Source organism: Mastigoproctus giganteus, chromosome 2 (assembly GCF_048544385.1).
Source record: "Mastigoproctus giganteus isolate SK-2022 chromosome 2, ASM4854438v1, whole genome shotgun sequence".
Lineage (NCBI taxonomy): Eukaryota > Metazoa > Arthropoda > Arachnida > Uropygi > Thelyphonidae > Mastigoproctus > Mastigoproctus giganteus.
In genome coordinates, this window is record NC_143576.1 from 119,855,677 (window position 1) to 119,877,790 (window position 22,114).

General features: G+C 37.5%; 1 protein-coding gene across 2 annotated transcripts in view; it reads left to right on the forward strand.

Annotated features, from left to right (window-relative positions):
* The window catches only part of LOC150089527 (zinc finger CCCH-type with G patch domain-containing protein-like), a 183,747-nt gene that overhangs the window by 132,127 nt on the left and 29,506 nt on the right, over positions 1-22,114 (forward strand). For both annotated transcript variants that reach the window (XM_090368646.1, XM_090368647.1), the window contains exon 10: positions 9,152-9,216. In XM_090368646.1, coding sequence (XP_090224772.1) covers positions 9,152-9,216 — 65 coding nt within the window. The remainder of the gene's footprint in view (positions 1-9,151; positions 9,217-22,114) is intronic.

The following is a 22,114-nucleotide window of genomic DNA, read 5'->3' on the forward strand; positions in this document are numbered from 1 at the left end:
ATTAATAGAAATTCGCAGTGACTGTACATTGCGATTAAAATACTCTGAAATTTCGCTCGAATCCTTTTGGATATTAATTAAGAAGGAAATCCCAACATAGGAGCCAGAGCACTTCAAGTTTTGGTACAATTTTCTATCTCGTACTTGTGAGAACTTGGGTTTTCTATGCTCGTTAATATCAAAACTAAAAGGAGGGAAAAACTGAAGTCAGTTGAAAATGAAATGCGAGTATGTTTGTCTAAAATACGGCCAAATATAAATGAGCTATGTAAGTAAATCGCATCAAGCACGTTGTTTTTTTTTTTTTTTTTTTTAATTTTGAATTATTTTAGTTTCTGGATATAAATTAGAAAATGTACTTATTGTTCAAAAAACATTAAAATAAGTATGAAAAAACAATCGAATATTATTTCTTTAATTTAGATTTTTTCTTACAATTTATTATTCTTAGAAATATAGAAATTGTGCATAAAATGCGGTATGAGGCCAATTTTTAAATAAAAAAAATTTTGTTTAAAAATCCTGTACCAAAAGCCAAACGTTTTTTCATGCATTTTTCTAAAAAAAATTCTCTTGTTGCCTTTCCTCATGCACGACTACAAAATATTCTGCCAGCACCCATGTATCCGGTGCTGGAAATTTTTCATAATGGATTTAGGGGGTGTCTTCACATTAAAAAGTTTGAGAACCACTGCTGTAGACCCAGATGAACCGTTTTAAAAGTGTGAATCATTTTTTTGCGAGTTGGCTTTTCTACGGGTTGTTCCGATGCATCTTCAGCGCCATTGTTAAATTCTTCGTGATCGTGGTCGCATCTAACACTGTTCAGCAGTATTTCATCTTCATTTGGATGTTCTGTCGTAGCCAGATCTTGATCTACGTAAACACAACCATCCAGTATTATTTCATTTTCGATGTTTCTGGATGATTCTAATGTCCAAAAGTTTTTCAGTTGTGAAAGGGGTAGTTCATCTTGTTCATCTAGTTGTCGTTCGACTTCTGTGTTCAATGCAAATCCCGCTTTCAAAAAACAATTCTGAATAGTGTATTCAGTGAAATTGTTTGTCCAAACTTTTGCCAGTTCAGAGATGTTTAGTTCAGATCTAAGGCTAATTGTAACCTCCAAGTTTCTATTTTGTAACGCATAGACAATCTTTGTTATTATTCTCTTTCGATATTGAAATTTAAAATTTTTAATAATGCCTTGGTCCATTGGCTGTAGTTTTGACGTTATATTTCGTCTTCACACTCATCCCATGAGTGTGAAGAGAACTCCCATGTTCTCAACCCATCTTTTCCATCATGCAGTATGACTGATGACTTTTGAGGTTATGATGAACATCATGGCGTGATCCAATCTTCCTTACATTTTGAGGGTACAGCTCTAAAACAGTGTTCGCAGGCCAGCCTTTAGTTAGTACACTGGACTGAACCTATTGGTAACTCTTTAGGAAGCTTACAGATCAGCTAGTGTATAATCTTGCTACCTCTACTCTTCCAGATAGCGACTCGAGTAGTGTGTATGCAGGGGACATTGTCGACGTCACATTATGTCAAGGATCTGGATATGTGTACGCCATATCCAAAAATTTCATTACTTCATACATGTCCTCCCCACATTTTTCTTGCTATAGAATACACCATGAATTGTCAAACTAATAGAGTAAGCTTATCTGCAAAAAGATCTAAACCTCCCAAGCACCTCCTAATTCATTTCACAAATATACGTGGTCTCAATTCTAATCTCAACGATGTCCATTTCCACTTGCAGTCTGCCAAACTCCATGTACTCTTTCTGACAGAATCTCAGTTATCGGTTGATTGAACTACTGCTCATCTCAGATGCCCAAATTATTCGCTGTATGATTCCTTTTGCATCAAAGGTAATACTTGTGCATATGTTCGTTCCAATATTCCCTGTCAGAGACTTGGTAATTTGGAATCTCCTCTTTTCGATCTTCTCTGGCTTAAAATCTCTCTATCTCATTGTGTCAAATTCATCTATTGTCTCTAACATTCTCTCAACTCCACTAATCACTTAGAGCTCTTTCACTTCCTGTCTTTGCAACTTGACTTTCTCCAGTCCAACTTTCCTAACAGTGAGGTAATTTTCCTTGGTGATTTTAATGTTCACAAATCCACCTTGCTTCTGTTTTCTAGTTACACTAACGAAGCTGGTCGAGATGCTGAGGCTTTTGCAATTACAAATGACCTTGCACAGATTGTTCATTTACCTACAAGTATACCAGACAATCCTAACCATACAGCCAACACGCTTGATCTTTTTCTCACAAACAACCCTTCTAAGTACACGGTTGAAGTGAGTGGTACTTTAGCCACCTCAGATCACAACTTGGTGATTGTCTCTTCTCCAATGGAGCCTTTATCTCATGACTGTTCCCAAACTTGTATCATTTGGCATTACAAGAATGCAAAATGGGATGACCTGCGAGATTTCTTTCTTCTTTTCCTTGGTCGGATTACTGTTTCAAAACTTCTGATGTCAACGTTTGCTCCGATCGTGTCAGTGACTTGTAGGAATGGAATCCTTTATTCCACACTCCACTTTAAAATCTCGTCCTTTATCTAAACCTTGGTTTTCCAATAAATGTGCTAAGGCTGTTCAAGAGAAGAACGTTGCTTATTTTAATTGGCTTGTTTCCAATTCTTCAGTTTCATTTTCTGCCTACACCAAAGCTCGCAATAATTGTAAAGCAGTTATTAACCAGTCCAAACTAGATTTTGAACAGGCTAAGAGTAGAAAACTTGCTTCTTGCCCTAATGGTCGAGCATTCTGGTCTCTTGCCAAAGCTAATGGCTGGAACTTTTGCCCATCTCTGCTCCCACCTCTGCCAAAACCAGATGGTTTTGTTGTCACTTCAGCCAAGGATAAAGCTGACCTGCTAGCATCCCATTTTTCTTCCAACTCATGTATTAATCTTGGTAAAACACCTCCCAGCATGCTCCATTAAATGCCTCCTGTGGTCTTCCGTGAAAAGGATGTCAGAAGGATATTGACGAATCTTGATGCTAAGAAAGCTTCGGGTCCTGATGGTATTTCTCCACTTGTTCTCAAAACCTGTGCTCCTGAACTTACTCCTGTTCTTTGTCGCCTTTTTTCAATTTCTTATTCCAATGGTGTTTTTCCTTCTGCTTGTAAATTTGCTCATATCCAGCCAGTTCCTAAAAAGGGTGACAAATCCCTCCCATCCAATTATTGTCCCATTGCAATTACTTCTACTCTATCTAAAGTAATGGAGAAATCAATTAACCGCCAACTCTTAAACTACCTTCCGTCTGATCAACGATCGCCAGTATGAATTCCGTCAGTGTCGATCCACTGGCGATATTCTGGCTTATGTTACCCATTTATGGACAAATTCAATGGAAAAGTTTGGTGAAACACAAGCAGTTGCTTTTGACATCTCAAAGGCTTTCGATCGTGTTTGGCATAAAGGTCTTCTAAACAAGCTTCCATGGCGCCTCCGTAGCCAAGTGGGAAGGAGCAGCAGTGCATAGCACACACTTCTTGATTAGACTGGGGTTCGAGCCCATCACCACCAAATACAGAGGATGCAGAAAGGTCAGGGAATGACCACGGCATATCCCAGAGCAATATGGCCTTAGTTGCTAATGCTCCTAAAAACCAAATAACAAACAAACAAACAAGGTTCCATCTTATGGTTTGGGAACTTTTTTTGTAATTGGTTATCCAGGTTTTTCTCTAACTGCTCAATGAGAGTGATGGTAGATGGCTCTCTGTCTTTTAACTTTTCCACTAATGCTGGTGTCCCCCAAGGTTCAGTACTTTCCCTCATTCTTTTCCTCTTGTATATTAATGACCTTCCATTGATTGGAAATCGTATCCATAGTTTTGCCGATGATAACACATTGCATTCCACTTTCCATTTTGAGAAACCTTGCCCTGCTCAATCAGCTTCAACTTCTCGAATATCCACTACCAATTCTTTAAATGTCGATCTCCAGGTAATTCGTCGAGTGGGGCAAAGACAACTTACTTAATTTCAATCCTTCTAAAACTCAGTCTTGTCTTATATCTCGCAAAAAGGATTCTTCTGCTCCTATCTTTGGTGACACTCCGATTTCTGGGCAAAATGATATATCTCTTTTGGGGATTACCCTGACTTCTAATCTCTCTTGGCACAAGCACATTACAAATATTGCTTCCTCTGCATCTAAAAACTTGGTTTTTTCTTTCACTCTTGGTGTTACTTTCTTCCAACAGCTGTTCACTCTGTACAAATTGCAAATCCGCCCTACCATGGAATATTGTTGGTATGGCAGTTGAGCACAGATTTATTTGTTGATCAAATTGGTAATGCTTCTGGCATTCCTTTACTGCCCAAAAGAATCTCTTCTAACACTTGGAAGTTTGCACACAATTCATTTTTATCCAGAACTTCCAGAGTAGGGGGAAGAGTTGCTTTTCCATTAACATTTTAAACTTCTCACCAAAGAGATAACAGTCCTGAAACAGAAAGATTCATTTTATTGAAATGTGAAAGTCTTGTCTTCCAAAATGTTTTTAGAGCTTGCTGTCTTTCTTTCACAAAAATATATTTACCTGTGGCTGAGGTTTTCTGATATTTAAAAAATCAACCAATAGCCAATGCAGTGTGCTATAAAAGAATTTCATTTGCAAAATAAATTCTAGCAGAAGATTTTGACAAACAGTTATCCTTGGTTTGAGGTTGGATGAAGTTTACAACTTGCATTGCATCCGACATGACAGTCCTCAGAGTTAGTGGCAATTTTTGTTACAACTGCATTGTGATGCAGAATGCAGGGAGTTACATGCACATGTGGTGATGTTCTTTTTACAAGTGCATCTTAATTCTTATTTATTTCGGTCTATACATTAAACATTATGTTCCATTTGTGCATAGTGTTTTCATCCATTAAATTTTTTTAATATAAAAATTGTTTGATAGCTTGGAACGTATCTACAACCTTTGTTGTTACAAATGGCTCACAAAAGAGAATTCCTCGATTGAATTGTGTGTGTGTGTGTGTGTGTACAGTATATGTACATAATTTTCAAATACATGAATATGATTGCATTGTACCATGTCATTTGTTTCATGGTTAATGCTAAATTTAAATGGATTGACTTCCAGTTAATGTAACAATTTTTAATCTTTGAAAATGTATCTGTAATATGAGATTGGATAATGATATTTATCCAGTTTGCTTTTAGTGTTCTTTGTCACACATTAACTCGCCAATTTTATCTGAATATTTGTGTTTTCACTATCATGTGGACTTAATTATAGGATGCCTCCAAAGTTGGTTTCTTAGTTGGTGCAAGTTTGAGTAAAATGCCAGATACAAGTGCATCAAATTCTTATTTATTTCCGTCTATACGTTAAAATTATGTTCCATTTGTGCATAGGGTTTTCATCCATTAAATTTTTTTAATGTAAAAATTGTTTGATAGCTTTGGACATATCCACAACCTTTGTTGTTACACATGGTTCACAAAAGAGAATTCCTCGATTGAATTGTGTGTCATTTTAAAATGAGTCCTCTTCTGTGTAAAAATTTTATTTCTCTTTTTTGAAACCTGCAAAACTAAGAGAAGATTTGCAAAAGACTCACTTAGTTTTGTAGGTTTTGTGTTTTTGTTATTGAAAACTTTATTGCAAAAAAAAAAAAAAAAATCCAGTTTCTGGCAGCAGCACCATAGATTTTTTTTTTTGCCCACTTAGTATGTTAACAAAAAATTAGCACTAATGAAATGTTGAAAAATATATTGTCAAACCATGAATGATAAGAGTAGAAAAAGTATTACACTATTCATATTTAATAAAAAAAATATCACTCTTGCACACTTGGTGACATCACAAATTCTCCTGTTTTAAATTCCTGTTTACATTTCATTCAAATGACCACACCTCAGTGCTGGCATGGAGTCAGAGTCAATGCTTGATAAGAGCTAATGCTAAATGTTTGTGTTGGAATTCTTTGTAAGTGGCATGTTTGTTTTCTGCCTTTGTTCTGTTTCCATTTGGTTATTTTATTACATTTACTCATTTATACGTTCAGTTAAATATTACAGTCAGCTGTTGAATTTGTTATTTGCATAGCAAATAATTTAACTGCACCTATGATTTTACTGAAGTGTTTTGTGTTGTGTATTATTGGTTTCAGTAGTTTCATTATCGACAAAGGGATGGAAGGCGTGATGTCTAGATTTGCAAATAATGTAAAGATTGGCAGAGTTGTTAATGATCAATGCCAAGCCTTCGGGATGACTTGAACAGACTTCAAAGATGGTTAGAGAAGTGGGCTATGTTTTAATGCTGCTAAATGCAATGTCTTACACTTGGGGAATAGCAATCCACAAATAAATTATACGCTTGGTAGGGTTGAATTAAAGACAGTGGAGGAAGAAAGATCTGGGAGTTATAATACGGGTGGATATGAATTTTTCTAAGCAGCATAAACAGGCAGCCTTGAAAGCCCATGGTGTCCTATCGATGATTTATCTGGCATTATCCTATAGAGATATGGAGGTCATAGTCCCACTGTAGAAGGCAATTGTAAGACCACATTTGGAATATTGTATTCAAGTATGGAGATCTCATTTGAAAAAAGACATCGAGCTTCTTGAAAAGGTGCAAAGACAGGCAACTTGCATAGTGAGATTGGGAAAAGGTGACCATACGAGGAAAGACTCCGATTATGTGGGCTACAGAGCTTGGCAGCCAGGCACCTTAGAGATGACCTGATTGTGGTTTATAAGGCTCTAAGAGGGGTTAGTAAAATGAATGAAGGAAGAATTCCAGAACTTGGGGACATAAATACAAATTACAGAGAAATTAGGGAAGAGATTTAGACTAGATTGTAGGACATTTTCTTTTTGAATAAATTCAAAGGTCAGCTGGATAGTTACCTGTGTGAGTAGGGAAGTGCATAAAATTTTATTGTCTTATCTATTTGGGTTGGTTGTTTTTTTTTTGCTAGTGCAGCAAAAGTCTGTAGTGTCTTCCTTGTACTATATGGCGAATGCTATTACTATTATCCATAAAATATGGATAAATTTTTTCAGTAATGGAAAAGAAAACAAGATTAGGCTTCACTAGGATATTCACATTCATCCTTATTTTGTTTTACTTGATTTATCACAAGCCAATCTACAGAGTGGGAACCATCATTTGAATGGTCTGAAACACGGTCGGAAATTGCTAATTCCAAAGTGATCATGGGAAAAAGTATGCCTGGTTGTTAATGATGAGGTGAGTGATAAATTTTTATATAAATTTTGCAAAGAAGCTTAGAGCTAAAATTGTTAACATTTTCTACAAAATTTGAAACTGATAATTTGCTGTGTAATGGTTTTGACAACTGGAAGAGGGCTTTAGAGAAATCTAATAATAAACAAAAAATATAGTGGTGATAGAGAAAGTCATGAAGATGTTTAATGTCAAAGCAGATATTAATGCTTCCAGTCAGTTTTCTGATATGACAAAGAAAGTAATGGATGAATGTAGGGTTGCACTGTTTAAAATATTTTCTTCTTCTCAGTAAGTACCTGTGTATTCAACGATTGTCTGTAAGAGAACACAGAGACAACATAAGTAATTTTAGAATGTTGTTTGATTTGAGAGTGGAAGATTGTTCAGAGCAGAGAACATTTTTATACAGTGATTTTCACAAAAATGTTTTGTCCTGTGGTATTACTGAAGTGATGACTGATATAATGTCTCACTTTCTTGTAAAAATAGTTTAGAAAATAAAATACACACTATGCAGTTATGGTGGATGAAACAACAAATTTTTCCAATACGAAACAAGTTTCTCTATGCTTTGTAAATGAAGATCTTGAGATTGAAGAATAGCTTTTGGGATTTTTTCAGTAGTTCCAACATTATATCAGAAACTGTTTAAAATAATACAAGTTATACTGGCAAGGTTTTATTTGAAAAGCCAAAACCAGTGCCTTGATGGTAGCTGCAGCTATGGAAGGGATTTTTACTGTGTTTTAAGGTTAGTTTTCTGAAATAGAGCCCACAGATTTGTTTGTACATTGCCTTGTTTATTGCACAAGTTTAGGATTTTAAGATATTAGAAATATTCCAGGTCACAACATATTGAATATAGTTAAATAAATTATTGCATTTCTCTGTGATCCTCCAAAAAGGCTTTCATTCTTTAAAGAGCCACAAAATGAAGAGCGTGAATGCAAAGTAAATATATGTAAATTTTGTGTCATAAGGTGGACTATTCGTCATCATTCTTTAGATTAAGTGCAAATCAGCTATAAATCTCTCCTAAAATCTGCAGAAATTTTTTTTTTTTCTCTCTTATCGCATTTAGAGGCACTGAAGTAAATTTCTCTGCAGGAGAAAAAAAAAAATGCTTCATTGAGCTTATGAAAAAAATCAATTTTCTAATAGAATCATTGAAAAGTTTTCACGAAAGATTTGAAGATATATGGCTAACACTTATAGAAGAAAAACCTTGGTTGCAACAAAGTGAAATGTGTCAGAGGAAGGCTCCCAAAATTCATTTTTTGAATGTCTCTAATTTCAATTGCAAACTTCAAAAATGCTACTATCGAAAAATATGTTTTTAACTTAAAAATAATGTTGTTTCATGTCTTAACTCAAAATAAAACATGAAACAGCAAATTGCTAAAAAAAAAGAAAAAAAAAAAAAGTCGCACGATAAAAATTGATTTGTCAATTTTTATTAAGAATTAAAGTTAATTTTAATTGAATTTTATTAAGAATTAAGAATTAAAAATTCTTAAAAATTTTCTTTGCCAGGAGAAGTGGTAACTATGGATGCAAATGCACTGTCTAGCCAATACAAATCACAAAGGATCATTCAACAGCTAGGATTCCCAGTTAATGTCATCAAGTAGAATTATGTCTTAAAGCATACTGTGAATGACTTAAGTTGAGCAGCCTTTGCACCCCCTCTACCAGTAACAAGAATCGCAATTGTAGAGCATTGAGCAAGCATGACAGTTTTAATCTTAGCATATAGCTTTCATGCAGAAAAATGGAGAAATTAAGATCAAAACCATGGATTTCCTTTAGTAGATGTTTTTATATTTATAATGTATTAACATAATATGCTTACTGTAAATCATTTAAATATTATAACTGATGTTCTGTTATAGACAAGGTCTTGGAAAAGATGGGGAAGGGAGACTTGAACCGATAGAAGCTGTTATTCTCCCAGCAGGTAATAGTTAGCTTTTGGAAACTAATGTTTGTTTTTGTTTTGCATTATTGATTCTGCTATAATTCACAGAGATAATGTATCTTTTCTGTTGTTACTTTGAGCAAACATTATTGTCATTCCACACGAAATGAACAAAGTCAAGAAAAAGTATTTTGCATATGTGTTAGATTAAGTTTGAACTGAAGCAGATCCTAGATGTTAAATTGGAAATATTTTATTTCACAGTGGAATTAATGCATTTACAGTTAACAATGCCCAAAGATGTATATGATTCAGTGCACATTTGACAGCGCATAATTGAAAAAGTGTACCGCACAAACAAAATTCTGTGTTAGACCTCTGCAGAGAATTTTATTTCTGAGGCTCCACTGCCATAAGCATTTAGAGACACTAGAATTACTCTTAGTTTGTATGAAAAATGGAGATTATCAATTTTTGCTTGAGCAAGTAGTTAAAGGAATGAAAATGTTATCATTAGTGGTGAGACGTGGGCTATGGTCACTAGGTTTTTGTAGTTCTGTACTGACCCCCCCTCCCACTTTTAGAGTAATCATAATTGAAAGGGAAATGAACCACTTCCAAATTGATATTGAAAAGTAAAGTAAGCTACTGTATGGTATAGTCCAGAAATTTCCAAAGTTGTGTTTTTTTTTAGGGGGTGCTACCGCATAGTGGCATAAGATACTTAACAATAATAAGACGTATGCAGTTTATAGTGTAACTTGATATCGTAAGGTATAATGTAAAACTGGATAGTGTAATACGTATCACTCCGTTAGCTTAGGATAGTGTTGTATAGTCAAGTATAGTACTGTCAGTTAATCAATTAAATTTATTAACCATATTAATTTTCATTGTTAATTAATTAAATTGTATTTAAATGGAAATCATGTCCTAGACTAGAGCAGCAAAGCAACATGCACAAAGTAGTGGGAGTGTTGTTGCTTGGGGGAGTACCGAAGAGGGCGATTCTCCAACACATCACAGCCTAAAAAAATGTGGACCTTTCTGAAACAGGACATGATCTCTCCAAGGAGGATGTCTTTGTGTATGCTAGGTGCAGAGAGTGTCAAGAAATTAAGTGCCAATTTAGCATTCTGATGGGCATTTATGAGAGTATGAAGAGTAGGGTAGATGCCCTCGAAGGAATTAAAATGGGGGTCCATCAAGCTCTCAGCTGCCCAACTCAATGCCAGAGCTCACTCTTGTGCATCGGGCAACACAGCGGCAATCTTCAGGGCAGAATGTGCTGGTCCCACAGGAGCTAGTTATTGTTGGTGACTACTGTTATTCAGATAGGAAAGATATTGTGCAAAAAGGATAGGTGGAATAGAACCAGGGTATGTCTGTCAGGGCAAAAGTTGATGATGTAGAGCAGATACCATCTTTTAAGGGCACAAAGGGTGGCATTGTTGTATACATTAGCACTAATGACATTAAGAGTAGGAGATCTGTGGACTTCGATATCGACCTGTGAACAAGCACAGGTCGATGTTGGAAAAAAAGTCACGAGTTAAGTTAAATTTGAAAGTGTCTGCAGTTCTGCCCAGATGTGATAGGAGGGAGTATATGATTAGAGCCTTGTCAATCAATTTGTCCCTGGAGATATTGTGTAAGGCTCATGCGGTAGAATTTTTCTCAGCATGGTTTGTGTTTGTTAACAGGAGAGATTGTTTTTTACAGGGCTGGGATACACTTAAATAGAAAGGGTGCAAGAATATTTGCTGATGCTGTTGATTCAGTGTTAGGTGTGTCAGAAAACTGCTAGCTTGAGGGGGGGGGATTCACAGACTAATAGATTAACAATAGCCGCAGGCAGAGATGAAAGTGATTCTTGCAATGCTTCTATTGGAATGAGCAGCAGGCTGGAAAGCGAGGTGCTGACGATTTCAAGGACTGTTTGTAGTCATCATGGAACAAGTAAATACATGGGCTGTGTTAGGGTAACTAAGAGTAAGAACAGGTGCATGTATACCAATGTTAGGAGTATAGTAAATAAATTTGATGAATTTGAAGTGCTGGTCAAAACATCAAAGGCAGATATTGTTGGGATATCGGAAATGTGGTGTCACATGGATATAAGAAATGCAGAATTTCAATTTGGGTAGTATAATGCGTACATATAGGATAGGAAAAGAGGAGGGGGTCATGCTGTTAGCTAAGAAACACATAAAATTTAAGGAAGTACATCCAGTTGACATGGGTAGACAGTGCAATGTTGAGTTAGTTTGGTGTGATATAAGCACTGGGAAAGCAAAATCGAGAGTAGGAGTTTAGCAAATCAGATTGTCTTATAATGGGGGATTTTAACTTCCCAGATATAGACTGCAACTTGTGCATTGATCAGTCTCGTACTAGCAAGACTTTTTTGGATTTATTGGATGATTGTTTTCTACTGAAGCATGTTTGAGAGGCAACCAGGGTCAGTAATACTCTTGATCTGGTTATCAGCAGTGATCATTGGTGTATTAAGAATTTGCAGATAAAGGAACCACTAGGTGGCAGTGATCACAGTGTACTGATGCGGGATTTAGTAAAAGATATAACTACCTTCAGGGGTAGAGGGAAGGGTTTTTTTAAAGGTGACTGTGGTGGTCTGACACAGTTTTTTTTTTTTTTTTAAATTCTATACATTGGGACCTACTGATGATGTTGGTCATTAGAACAGCAAATTCCAAATCGGAAACATTCAAGGAATTAATTGTGGATGCTACTAAAAGTTTCATACCTATTAAGAAATATTGTTCAAGGTTTAGGCCTAAATGGATGTCAGATGAAATAATGAGACTTGTGGCAGAGAAGAAAAATGCACGGGGGACACACAAATTATCAGGTGACACAGAAACCTATGGTCGATATAAGCTGGTCTATAATCAAGTTACAAAGGAGGTTAGACAGGCGAAGGCAGATTCCAAGAAATCTCTGGCAAAGGATGCAAAGAAAAACATTAAGAGTTCTTTACTTATGTAAATTCTAGAAGGAAGGGGATAAATCAGATTGGTCCACTTGATATCGATGGTTCGACTGTTGATGATCCTGATCAGGTAGCTGACAAACTGAATGCATATTTTGCATCTACATTCATGCATAAGGAATTCTGTAGGGAAGTGGAGGCCAGAAGCTTATCAAACTCTAACAGCGAGTTAAATAATTTTGTAATAACTGAGAGAAAGGTGGACGAGAAATTGTTGAAGTTAAACATACGAAAGGCACCTGGAGTGGATGGGATCTTTCCAGTTATGTTAAATAAGGCAGCAAATGAAGTAAGCAGGCCCTTAGCCATCATTATCCTTGGACTCAGGGGCAGTCCCTATGGACTGGAGAAGTGCAAATTTAACCACAATTCACAAAGGGGGATCGAAAGGTGATATGAGTAATTATAGACATGTTAGTGTAACTTGTGTTCCGGGGAAAATAATTGAGTCACTGGTTAAAGAAACACTGCAGGATCATCTAGACAAGACTGCAGTTATAGTTCAAACACGGCATGGGTTTGCTAATGGAGGTCTTGTCTGACCAATTTGATTGGATACTATAATGTGGTCACAAAGGAACTGGATGCAAAATATAATTTTGATATCATATACTTGGATTTTAGCTTTTGATACTTTTGCACATGGAAGACTACAAGTTTTTTTTTTTTTTTTTTTTTATGAGAACCCCAAACACAAAAGGTATCAAAACCTATAGTACTTAGTACCGTGCATGGGTTGAAGGGGAAGTATGGGGGGAGGGGGATGCCGGAAACTTTGCTCTAGAGACTAAACATGGGTTTCACCACTTCAAGCCTCCAATAAGCAAAGTGGTGGTATTTCTGCTATGGATAAAGGGATTGTTGAGTGGGAGAAGACAGAGTGGTTATCAATGGACACTGTTCTTCGTGGACTAATGTTATTAGTGGAGTCCCCCAGTGTTGGGCCCATTGTTGTTTTCTGTAATTATCATGATATTGATGAAGGTATAAGAGGCTTAATGTCCAAGTTTTCTGATGATACAATGGTTGGTAGGGTTGTTAATGACAGTATGCTACTGCGACAGGATCTAGAAAAGTTAAGTGAAGTCTTGGAGGATCTAGAAAAGTCTTGGAGGTGGCAACTGAAGATTAATGCAGTGCAGAAGGGTGGAATTGACAAGACCCTCATGGGGTCTTGTCAATGATATATAGGAATTTTGCTAGCAGGAGGAGGTGATTATTACCTTCTATAAGAGAATTGTCAGGCCATGGAACAAAGGGTTGCTGTTACCAAGAAAGGTGTAGTTCTGCATATTGCAGGATCTGGAGAGTAGGCACCTGTGAGGTGATCTGATTGAAGTGTATAAGACCTTGAATGGTTTCAGCAAGTTCAGTGCTGATGTGATTCTTCCTCTTGCTGAGATTCTGCACCTGAGGTGGTATAAATTCAAATTGAGGAAAAACAGTTGTGGAATAGATGTGCGGGAATTTGCCTTTAGCCAGTAGGTGGTTGATTGCTGGAGCAAACTTCCGTGTGTTGTTGTTTTGGGTTGACAACTTAAATAAATTCACGGCTGAACCAAATGAACTTTTGGAGTGAACGGATGGGTAAAACGGGAATGTTTTTTTTTTTTTTTTTTTTTTTTTTGACCGGTGCTATTTAAGCTTGTTTTCTTGCATTATATGCCTCTACTAATGCTAGTAGTTTTTCACACGAACAGCATTAGATATTATAATGTTGTGTGCTGCCATCTTTATAATTTAAATTTGTTAATTTTAGCACATATCTTTTCTAATTTTAAATCTGTTTTTTCTCAAGGAGGTGCAGAATTAAACTAAGAAACTGTAATTGCTATTGAAAATTTAATTTAATTGAATACACTATGTGACAAAAAATGTTCAGACATGCACAGGTAGTTGCAAAAAGGATTTTAATTCAAAAATGTCATACCTGGCAGGTACACCTTTGGCCTGAGTGACAAACTTAACTGTTTCTTGGCACACTTTCTAGCAACTTCTGGCAGGTGTTGGCTGTAATTTGCATCCATTTCTCCTACAAGGCAATTTGGAAGAAAGCCTCTTTGGCCACAACCTAATTCAGTGCTCAAATTCTTTCCACAGCGATTCAGCGAGGCTGAGGTCTCTGAACCAGCCAATCCAGCTTTTTGATATAGTCTACAGACCAGGCTGTAGACTATATCAAAAATTCTAATTTTTTTTTTTTTTTTTTATGAAAACCCCAAACACAAGAGGTATTAGAACCTATACCACTTAGTACCGTGCATGGACTGGTGGTTGAGAAAACGAAAGAAGATATTTGTTGACATTTAACTTGAACTTCTGTAGACTGTAATTTTCAAGAAATATGTTATGAAGGAAGGTTGTTCCAGAAAATGGCAGTTGAATGAATAAATGAGGAAGATGAAAAGATGGTTCTGTGAGTTTGAAGTTGGACAGTAAATGGCTGGTGGCGGCACGTGTTTGGACTGTTTTGAAAGAGAGAGCGGGAATTATAGAAGCCAATTCAGAGGAACACTGCCCATGGAAGTATCTGTAGAAAAGGCATGCAGTAGAAACAGTACATCTATGAGACAGAAAGTGGAGAGACTCTGTTAGAGATGAGTCCTTAATTAACCTAACTGCCCTCTTCTGAATGGAACCTAGAAGGAGAGGTTTTTGTGGGCACTACTCTAGATGTAGGAACAATATTCCATGGTAGGACAGATTTGCGATTTGTACAGAGTGAACAGCTGTGTGGAAGAAAAGTAACTCTGAGAGCGAAAGAGAAAATTTAATTTTTTAGATGCAGAGGAAGCAATATTTGTAATGTGCTTATGCCAAGAGATATTAGAAGTCAGGGTAATCCCCAAAAGAGATATATCATCTTGCTTAGAAATTGGAGTGTTACCAAAGATAAGCATAGGAGCAGAAGAATCCTTTTTGCAAGATATAAGACAGGACTGGGTTTTAGAAGGATTGAAATCAACTAAGTCGTCTTTGCCCCACTGGAGAATTACCAGGAGATTGGCATTTAAGGAATTGGTAGTGGATATTCTAGAAGTTGAAGCTGATTGAGTAGGGCAAGGTTTCTCAAACTGGAAAGCAGAATGCAATGTGCTATCATCGGCAAAACTATGGATATGACTTCAAGTCAATGAAAGAAGGTCATTAATATACAAGAGGAAAAGAGTGGAGGAAAGTACTGAACCTTGGGGGACACCAGCATTAGTGGGAAAGTTAGAAGACAGAGAGCCATCTACCATCACCCTCATTAAGCGATCAGAGAGAAACCTGGATAACCAATTACATAAAAAGTTGGCAAATCATAAGATGGAAGCTTGTTTAGAAGACCTTTATGCCAAACATGATCGAAAGCTTTGATATGTCTTGAGCAACTGCTTGTGTCTCACTGAACTTTTCCATTGAATTTGTCCATAAATGAGTAACATAAGCCAGAATGTCACCAGTGGTTTGAAATTGACGGAATCCATACTGGCAATTGTTGATCGAACGGAAGGTTTCTAGATAGTTTAAAAGTTAGCAGTTAATTGATAGTACTTTAGAAAGAGTAGAAGTAATTGCAATGGGCCAATAATTGGATGGGAGGGATATGTCACCCTCTTTAGGAACTGACTGGATATCAGCAGATTTCCAAGCACCGGAAAAAACCTTTGGAATAAGAAAGTGGGAAAAGGCAGCAAAGTACAGGAGTAAGTTCAGGAGCACAGGTTTTGAGAACAAGGGGAGAAATACCATCAAGATCTGGAGCTTTCTTAGCATCTCAGATTTATCGAAATCCTTCTGACATCCTTTTGATGGAACCACAGGAGGCATTGAATGGAGCATGCTAGGAATGGTGGGAGTTATTTTACCAAGATCATTAATACATGAGTTGGAAGAAAAATGGGATTCTAGCGGGTCAGCTTTATCCTTGGCTGAAATGACAATAGAACGATCTGGTTTTGACAGAGGTGGGATGGGCAAAGGGTTGAATGGTTGTTTGTGAGAAAAAGATCAAGGGTGTTGGCTGTATGGTTAGGATTGTCTAGTATTCTGGTAGGTAAATGAACAGTCTGTGCGAGGTCATTAGTAGTTGCAGAAGACTGAGTATCTTGACTAGCTCTGTATGACTAGAAAATTAAAGCCAACTGGAGTTGTGAACATTAAATTACCAAGGAAAATTACCTCGGTGTTAGTAAAGTTTGACTGGAGAAAGTCAAGTTGTAAAGAGAGGAAGTCAAAGAGTTCCAAGTGATTAGTGGAGTTGGGAGAACAGTAGGGACAACAGATGAATTTGACTGAATGAGGTAGAGAGATTTTAAGGCAGAGAAGATCGAAAAGAGGAGATTCCAAATTACCATGTCTCTGACAGGGAATATCGGAATGGACATATGCACAAGTACCAACTTTGAGGTGAAAGGAATCATACAGTGAATAATTTGGGCAGCTGAGATCAGTGGTTGAATCAGCCAATAACTGAGATTCTGTCAGAAAAAGTACATGGGGTTTGGCAGACTGTAAGTGGAAATGGAGATTATTGAGATTAGAACCGAGACCATGTATATTGGCGAAATGAACTAGGAAGTGTTTGGGAGGTTTAGATCTTTTCGCAGATAAGTTTGCTCTGTTAGTTTGACAATTCATGGTGTATTTGATAGTAAGAAAAGGTGGTGGTGACGTGCTGTATGAAGTAATGAAATTTTTGGTTATGGCCTACACTTGGTAAGAGTAGACCCAGATCCTTGACATAACGTGGCCTTAACAATGTCCCCAGCATATACACTACTTGGGGCGCCTCTGTAGCCAGGTGAGCAGCAGTGGCAGTGCGTAGCACATGCTTCTTGATTAGACCGGGGTTCGAGCCCTTGACCACCAAATATGGAGGGTGCAGGAAGGTCAGGGAATGACCACCGCATATCCCCGGAGCAATATGGCCTTAGTTACTAATGCTCCTAAAAACCAAATAACAAACAACAACAAACACTACTCGGACTCCCTCCAGTCACAATCTGGCAGAGTAGTTGTTTGTTATTTGGTTTTTAGGAGCATTAGCAACTAAGGCCATATTGCTCCGGAATATGCGGTGGTCATTCCCTGACCTTTCCGCTTCCTCCGTATTTGGTGGTGACGGGCTCGAACCCCGGTCTAATCAAGAAGCGTGTGCTACGCACTACTGCTCCTTCCCACCTGGCTACGGAGGCTACCTCTGGCAGAGTAGAGGTAGCAAGATTATATACTAGCTGATCCGGAAGCCTCCTAGAAAGTTACCAATGGTTCGGTCCGGTGTACTAAATAGCGGGCAGCCTATGAACACCGTTTTAGTGCTGTACCCTCGAAATTTAAGGAAGTTTGGATCTTGCCATGGTGATCATCATAACCTCAATGGCTATGATGATGTTGTTGGAAGAGATGGGGAAAGGTTGACTAGAACTTAGCTCGGGAGACTTAACATGGGTTCCACCACTTCAAGCCTACAATAAGCAAAGTGTTGGTATTGCACCAGTTGATGAGAGTCGTCTACCACCTAGTATTGCCTGGTAACACAGAGGGGTGGCATTCCTCCATGTTGTGTGGGCGCCACACATCGACCCATGCTTACGTTGGTTCACACCTGGGTGGTCACCCACCGTGTGCATGTGCATGGGATTATACCCAGGATTACTAACAGTCCCACCATCGTGAAGGTGGAAGCAGAGGATTTGGCTGTTACTGACCGTCCTTTGGCTGTTACAGAATGTCTGTGACAGCCTCAAGGACAAAATCTGGTACTCTATTTGAGCTCACAAGCATTCATTGGGTTTGAAATCTTTCACAGGTGTATAAGCTGACGTCAAAAGTTAGTCATTCCAACTATTTTATATCATTGTCCACAAAGCAGTACCTGTATGATTCTAGCTGTATGACATCGAGTGTTGTGCTGATACTGACAGGGTCTATTTCCACAACGAGTCCTATCAGTATCAGCACATATTTGTCAAAAATCTCCAAGTAGTTATATATTTCATGGTTTCAAGGATTATTACCAATGAGCCAAGTGTAAAGTGGCTGAAATACCCCATACCACCTTCATCAAAGGTTAAGATGATCCACTCTCAAAGGAAGCATTATCTAGCCAGTCTCCACACCCAAATATGATCATCAGCTATTGGCTGATGAGGTATGCAGACACCATCTCATGTTGAAAGTCTCAAAGTTCCAATCCATGACCCATACTGCTTACTATTCAGGCAGTTCATTGAGCTTTACAGCAGTATGTCTGAGCCAATACAAATGAGCAGGGAACTTTTGGTACTAAAAAAAGTGATTAATGATTGGAATAAGTTCCTCTCTAACCTTGTGATATTAGAGGGCTTATATAAATTCAAAGAGGAACTGTATAACTGTAGATCTCATATTACTGTAATATGGAATATTGGGGAGGATATTCCAAAAATCTCTCTCTCAGTACTCCACTGTATCTAACAGGAGAATTAAAAGGTTAATCAACGATCTTTCTTACAACCCCATTTCCTGGCACTCCATACTCTCCACACTGGGTGGAAAAGCCCTTGGTTCAAATCTCATCAATTACATGAGGAATTTTTATGGGCTTTTTCCACAACATGGCTGAGTTAGTCAGCCTCAGGTGAGAGGTTGCATGGTTTTCCCCTCCTGGGAAGCTGGGATTTTTGTTTAGCAAACAGATAACAGAATACATTCAATTTACAGCACAGTATACTAATTACTGATGCCACATAGTCTTGGTGCTTTGGTGCTTAGTACACACACTAACACCTTCTAGAAGCAAGGTATTGTTTCATAGCTCTTTCCATAGCCACTCTTCTTTTGAATTGGCCTCTATAATTCTGCGTTTTTTCACAGCTTCCCCAAACTAGTCAGAACATATGTGACAACCACCATAACCCATTCATGGTTCAACTCCATACGTAGTGCACTGGCACAGGGTTTGGAATCAAGTTCAAATTTAGTTCTGTAGAATAGCCTTCCTTTACATGTATTCCATGAAAATCACAACCTGCAGAAATTTAAGGTTTATTGCCAACATATTTTTTTCCAGTTTCTCAAACTCTCAGGCTGTCTGTGGTAGAGAATATTACACATAGCTCTCATATAACACAAATTAATATGACACAATTTTCTTTTAACACCTGAAATTCAGACAGTATGCATTATAGTTTACATCAGTGCAATTTGGTTTACATCTCATTCTATTGCTTCAGTCATTCATGCTTAGCACAAAAACATTCATGCTGAGTGTTTTTGTGCTATTTCAAATTCATCTACATCCTAGGGTAAAGAATGTGTGTCCATTAAATTTTGTATGAAAATCAGAAAAATGGTGAATGAAAGTTATGTCTGAGCTGCAACAGTGAGCCATGCATAAGTTTTTAAATGGTTCCATTGTTTTAAAGTAGGTGACTTTGTCAGATGTCGCAGTTTGCAGTGATATCAAGGTTGGCAGGGTGGTTAATTACAGTTATCAGGGCGAGCTACTGCAACAAGATCTAGGAAAATTGAGTCAGTAGGCTGAGAAATGGCAGTTGAAGTTTAATATTACCAAATGCAAGGTACTGCATATGGGTAGCAGTAACCCCAGAGTAACTTATGAACTGTGTGGTACTACACTCAAGATATTGGAGAATAAAAATTATGTGGGGGTAATTGTGCAAATCTTGAAAATCATAAATACAGATATATAGATAGTAGCTTTATTAATGAATTTATCCGACCTCTCTCATTTTGATATATTCATTTTCTTTTATATATATTTTTTTTTTTTACTGTAGGGTAATTTAAAAAGAAGTAAACACTTTAACAGGGGATCCTCAATATGCATTGTAGTTATGTTCTTAAAAAGCATGACTTATAACGAAACAACATATCGTGCATCAATTTCCCATTGAACTAACGTATTATATGGAAGATATGTTCCAGACCAACTAAAAAATTCAAATTTATATCTTTATCGAAGTGTATCGGCATATGAATAGGAAATACTTATTTTATTGTATACTAAACTGTAATAAAGTATAATTTATTGAATTGCTAAATAATAATTAGAAAATACACTATGAAATTATTAATAAAACATAAAAATAATTTTTTTTTATTATTCTTCCTATTACAATTGCTCCTCCTCGGTACTTGAAGTTGCTGCAGCTGTAATCCCTGCTGCTTCTGTGACTAGCTTTGAGGTTCTCTGACTTTTTTCTTGAAGGAGGAGTCTAACTTCATCTGCTTGCCACCATGAATCTTTGCGTCATAAATATCATGATAGCAAGACAAACTATCATTTATGAGTCGTGTTACCCTAGCAGAGAAGGTGCCTCCGTAGCCAGGTGGGAGGGAGCAGCAGTGTGTAGCACACGCTTCTTGATTAGACCGGGGTTCGAGCCCATCACCACCAAATACGGAGGATGCGGAAAGGTCAGGGAATGACCACCGCATATCCCAGAGCAATATGGCCTTAGTTGCTAATGCTCCTAAAAACCAAATAACAAACAAACAAAACTCTAGCAGAATGATCGGGCAGGTGATCACAACTCTGCAGAATGCCTGTTAATCCATCAGCAAGGTTAAAAACATGCCTAAGATTCTTTGTTGTTAAACTGTTTTCTTCTGTTGGGCCTGTGTCTTAATTTTCCATGATCTCTTCATCAAATGCCTGCCTATTTACTTCAGCCAATTCTTCGTTAGTTAAGGGTTGTGATTGTGACTCAAGTAGTTTAACATCGTCCTCTTTGACATTATCAAAAACTTGCCTTGCCAAAGACATCAGCTCTTCATGAACTTCTTCAGAAGTTTCAAAACCAGTGAAGTCATGCACCACTTCAGGATAAATGTTCTTCCAAACCCTGTTATACACCTAACTGTCACTTAATTCTATGCCTCACTAATGATGTACACTGCATCCCTAATGCTAAAGCTCTTCCAAAACTCCTGAACAGTTGGTTTGCCTTCACCATCAGTCTCATGAATTAGCTTTCTAAATGTTCCTAAATAATAAGCTTTAAAAATTTGCTATGACACCTTGGTCCATAGGCTGAATGAGTGAAGTAGTTTGTGGTGGCAGAAACACAACTTTGATGTTTGGACACAAAGCTTCAAAGTTGCTGTCATGGGATGGGGCATTATCCAACAACAGAAGAATCTTGAACAATAAATTTTCATGTTGGCAATAAAGTTTTAGTTTAGGAACAAGACTTTCTACAAACCAGTCATGGAAGATTTGCCTTGTAATCCTTGATTAGATCGGGGTTTGATCCCGTCACCACCAAATACGGAGGATGCGGAAAGGTCAGGGAATGCACCGCATATTCCCAGAGCAATATGGCCTTAGTTGCTAATGCTCCTAAAAATCAAATAACAAACAAACCATGTAATCCAAGCATTTCACTGGGATTTACAGAGAGGCAAGATTTTACATAATTTTTCATGGCCCTAGGATTCTCACTGTGATACCCAAGTAGTGGCTTAAGCTTCTTTCCTCCATTTACATCCCCCCTCCTCCCCTCCCCCCTTCCCCCAAGCAAAAGTGTTAAGTGGTCTTTGGAGGCCTTAAGCCCTGGAGCACTTTTTTCATGGATTGAAATTTACATTTTGGATAGCATTCTTTTCTAGTCGAGGCCAGTTTCATCCACATTAAAAACTTGTGTAGAGTCGTAAACTTCCTGTACAATCGTAGACAAAGTGTGTGCAGATCTCTTTTAGTGTTTGCACTTGCTGCCTCACCTTGTAGTCTCACATTCTTAAATCCATAACAGGATTGAAATCTATGAAACCAGCCACTACTCACACTAAAAGTTTCACTTGCTTAAGCTAAACACCCTTCCCTCACTTTTAACAAAATCATAAAGCTGAGGGCCTATTCCCGAATAAGAGTAAAACTTACTGGAATATTTTGCTTATGCAAATCTTCAAGCCACGTTGAAAGCAACTTCTTCA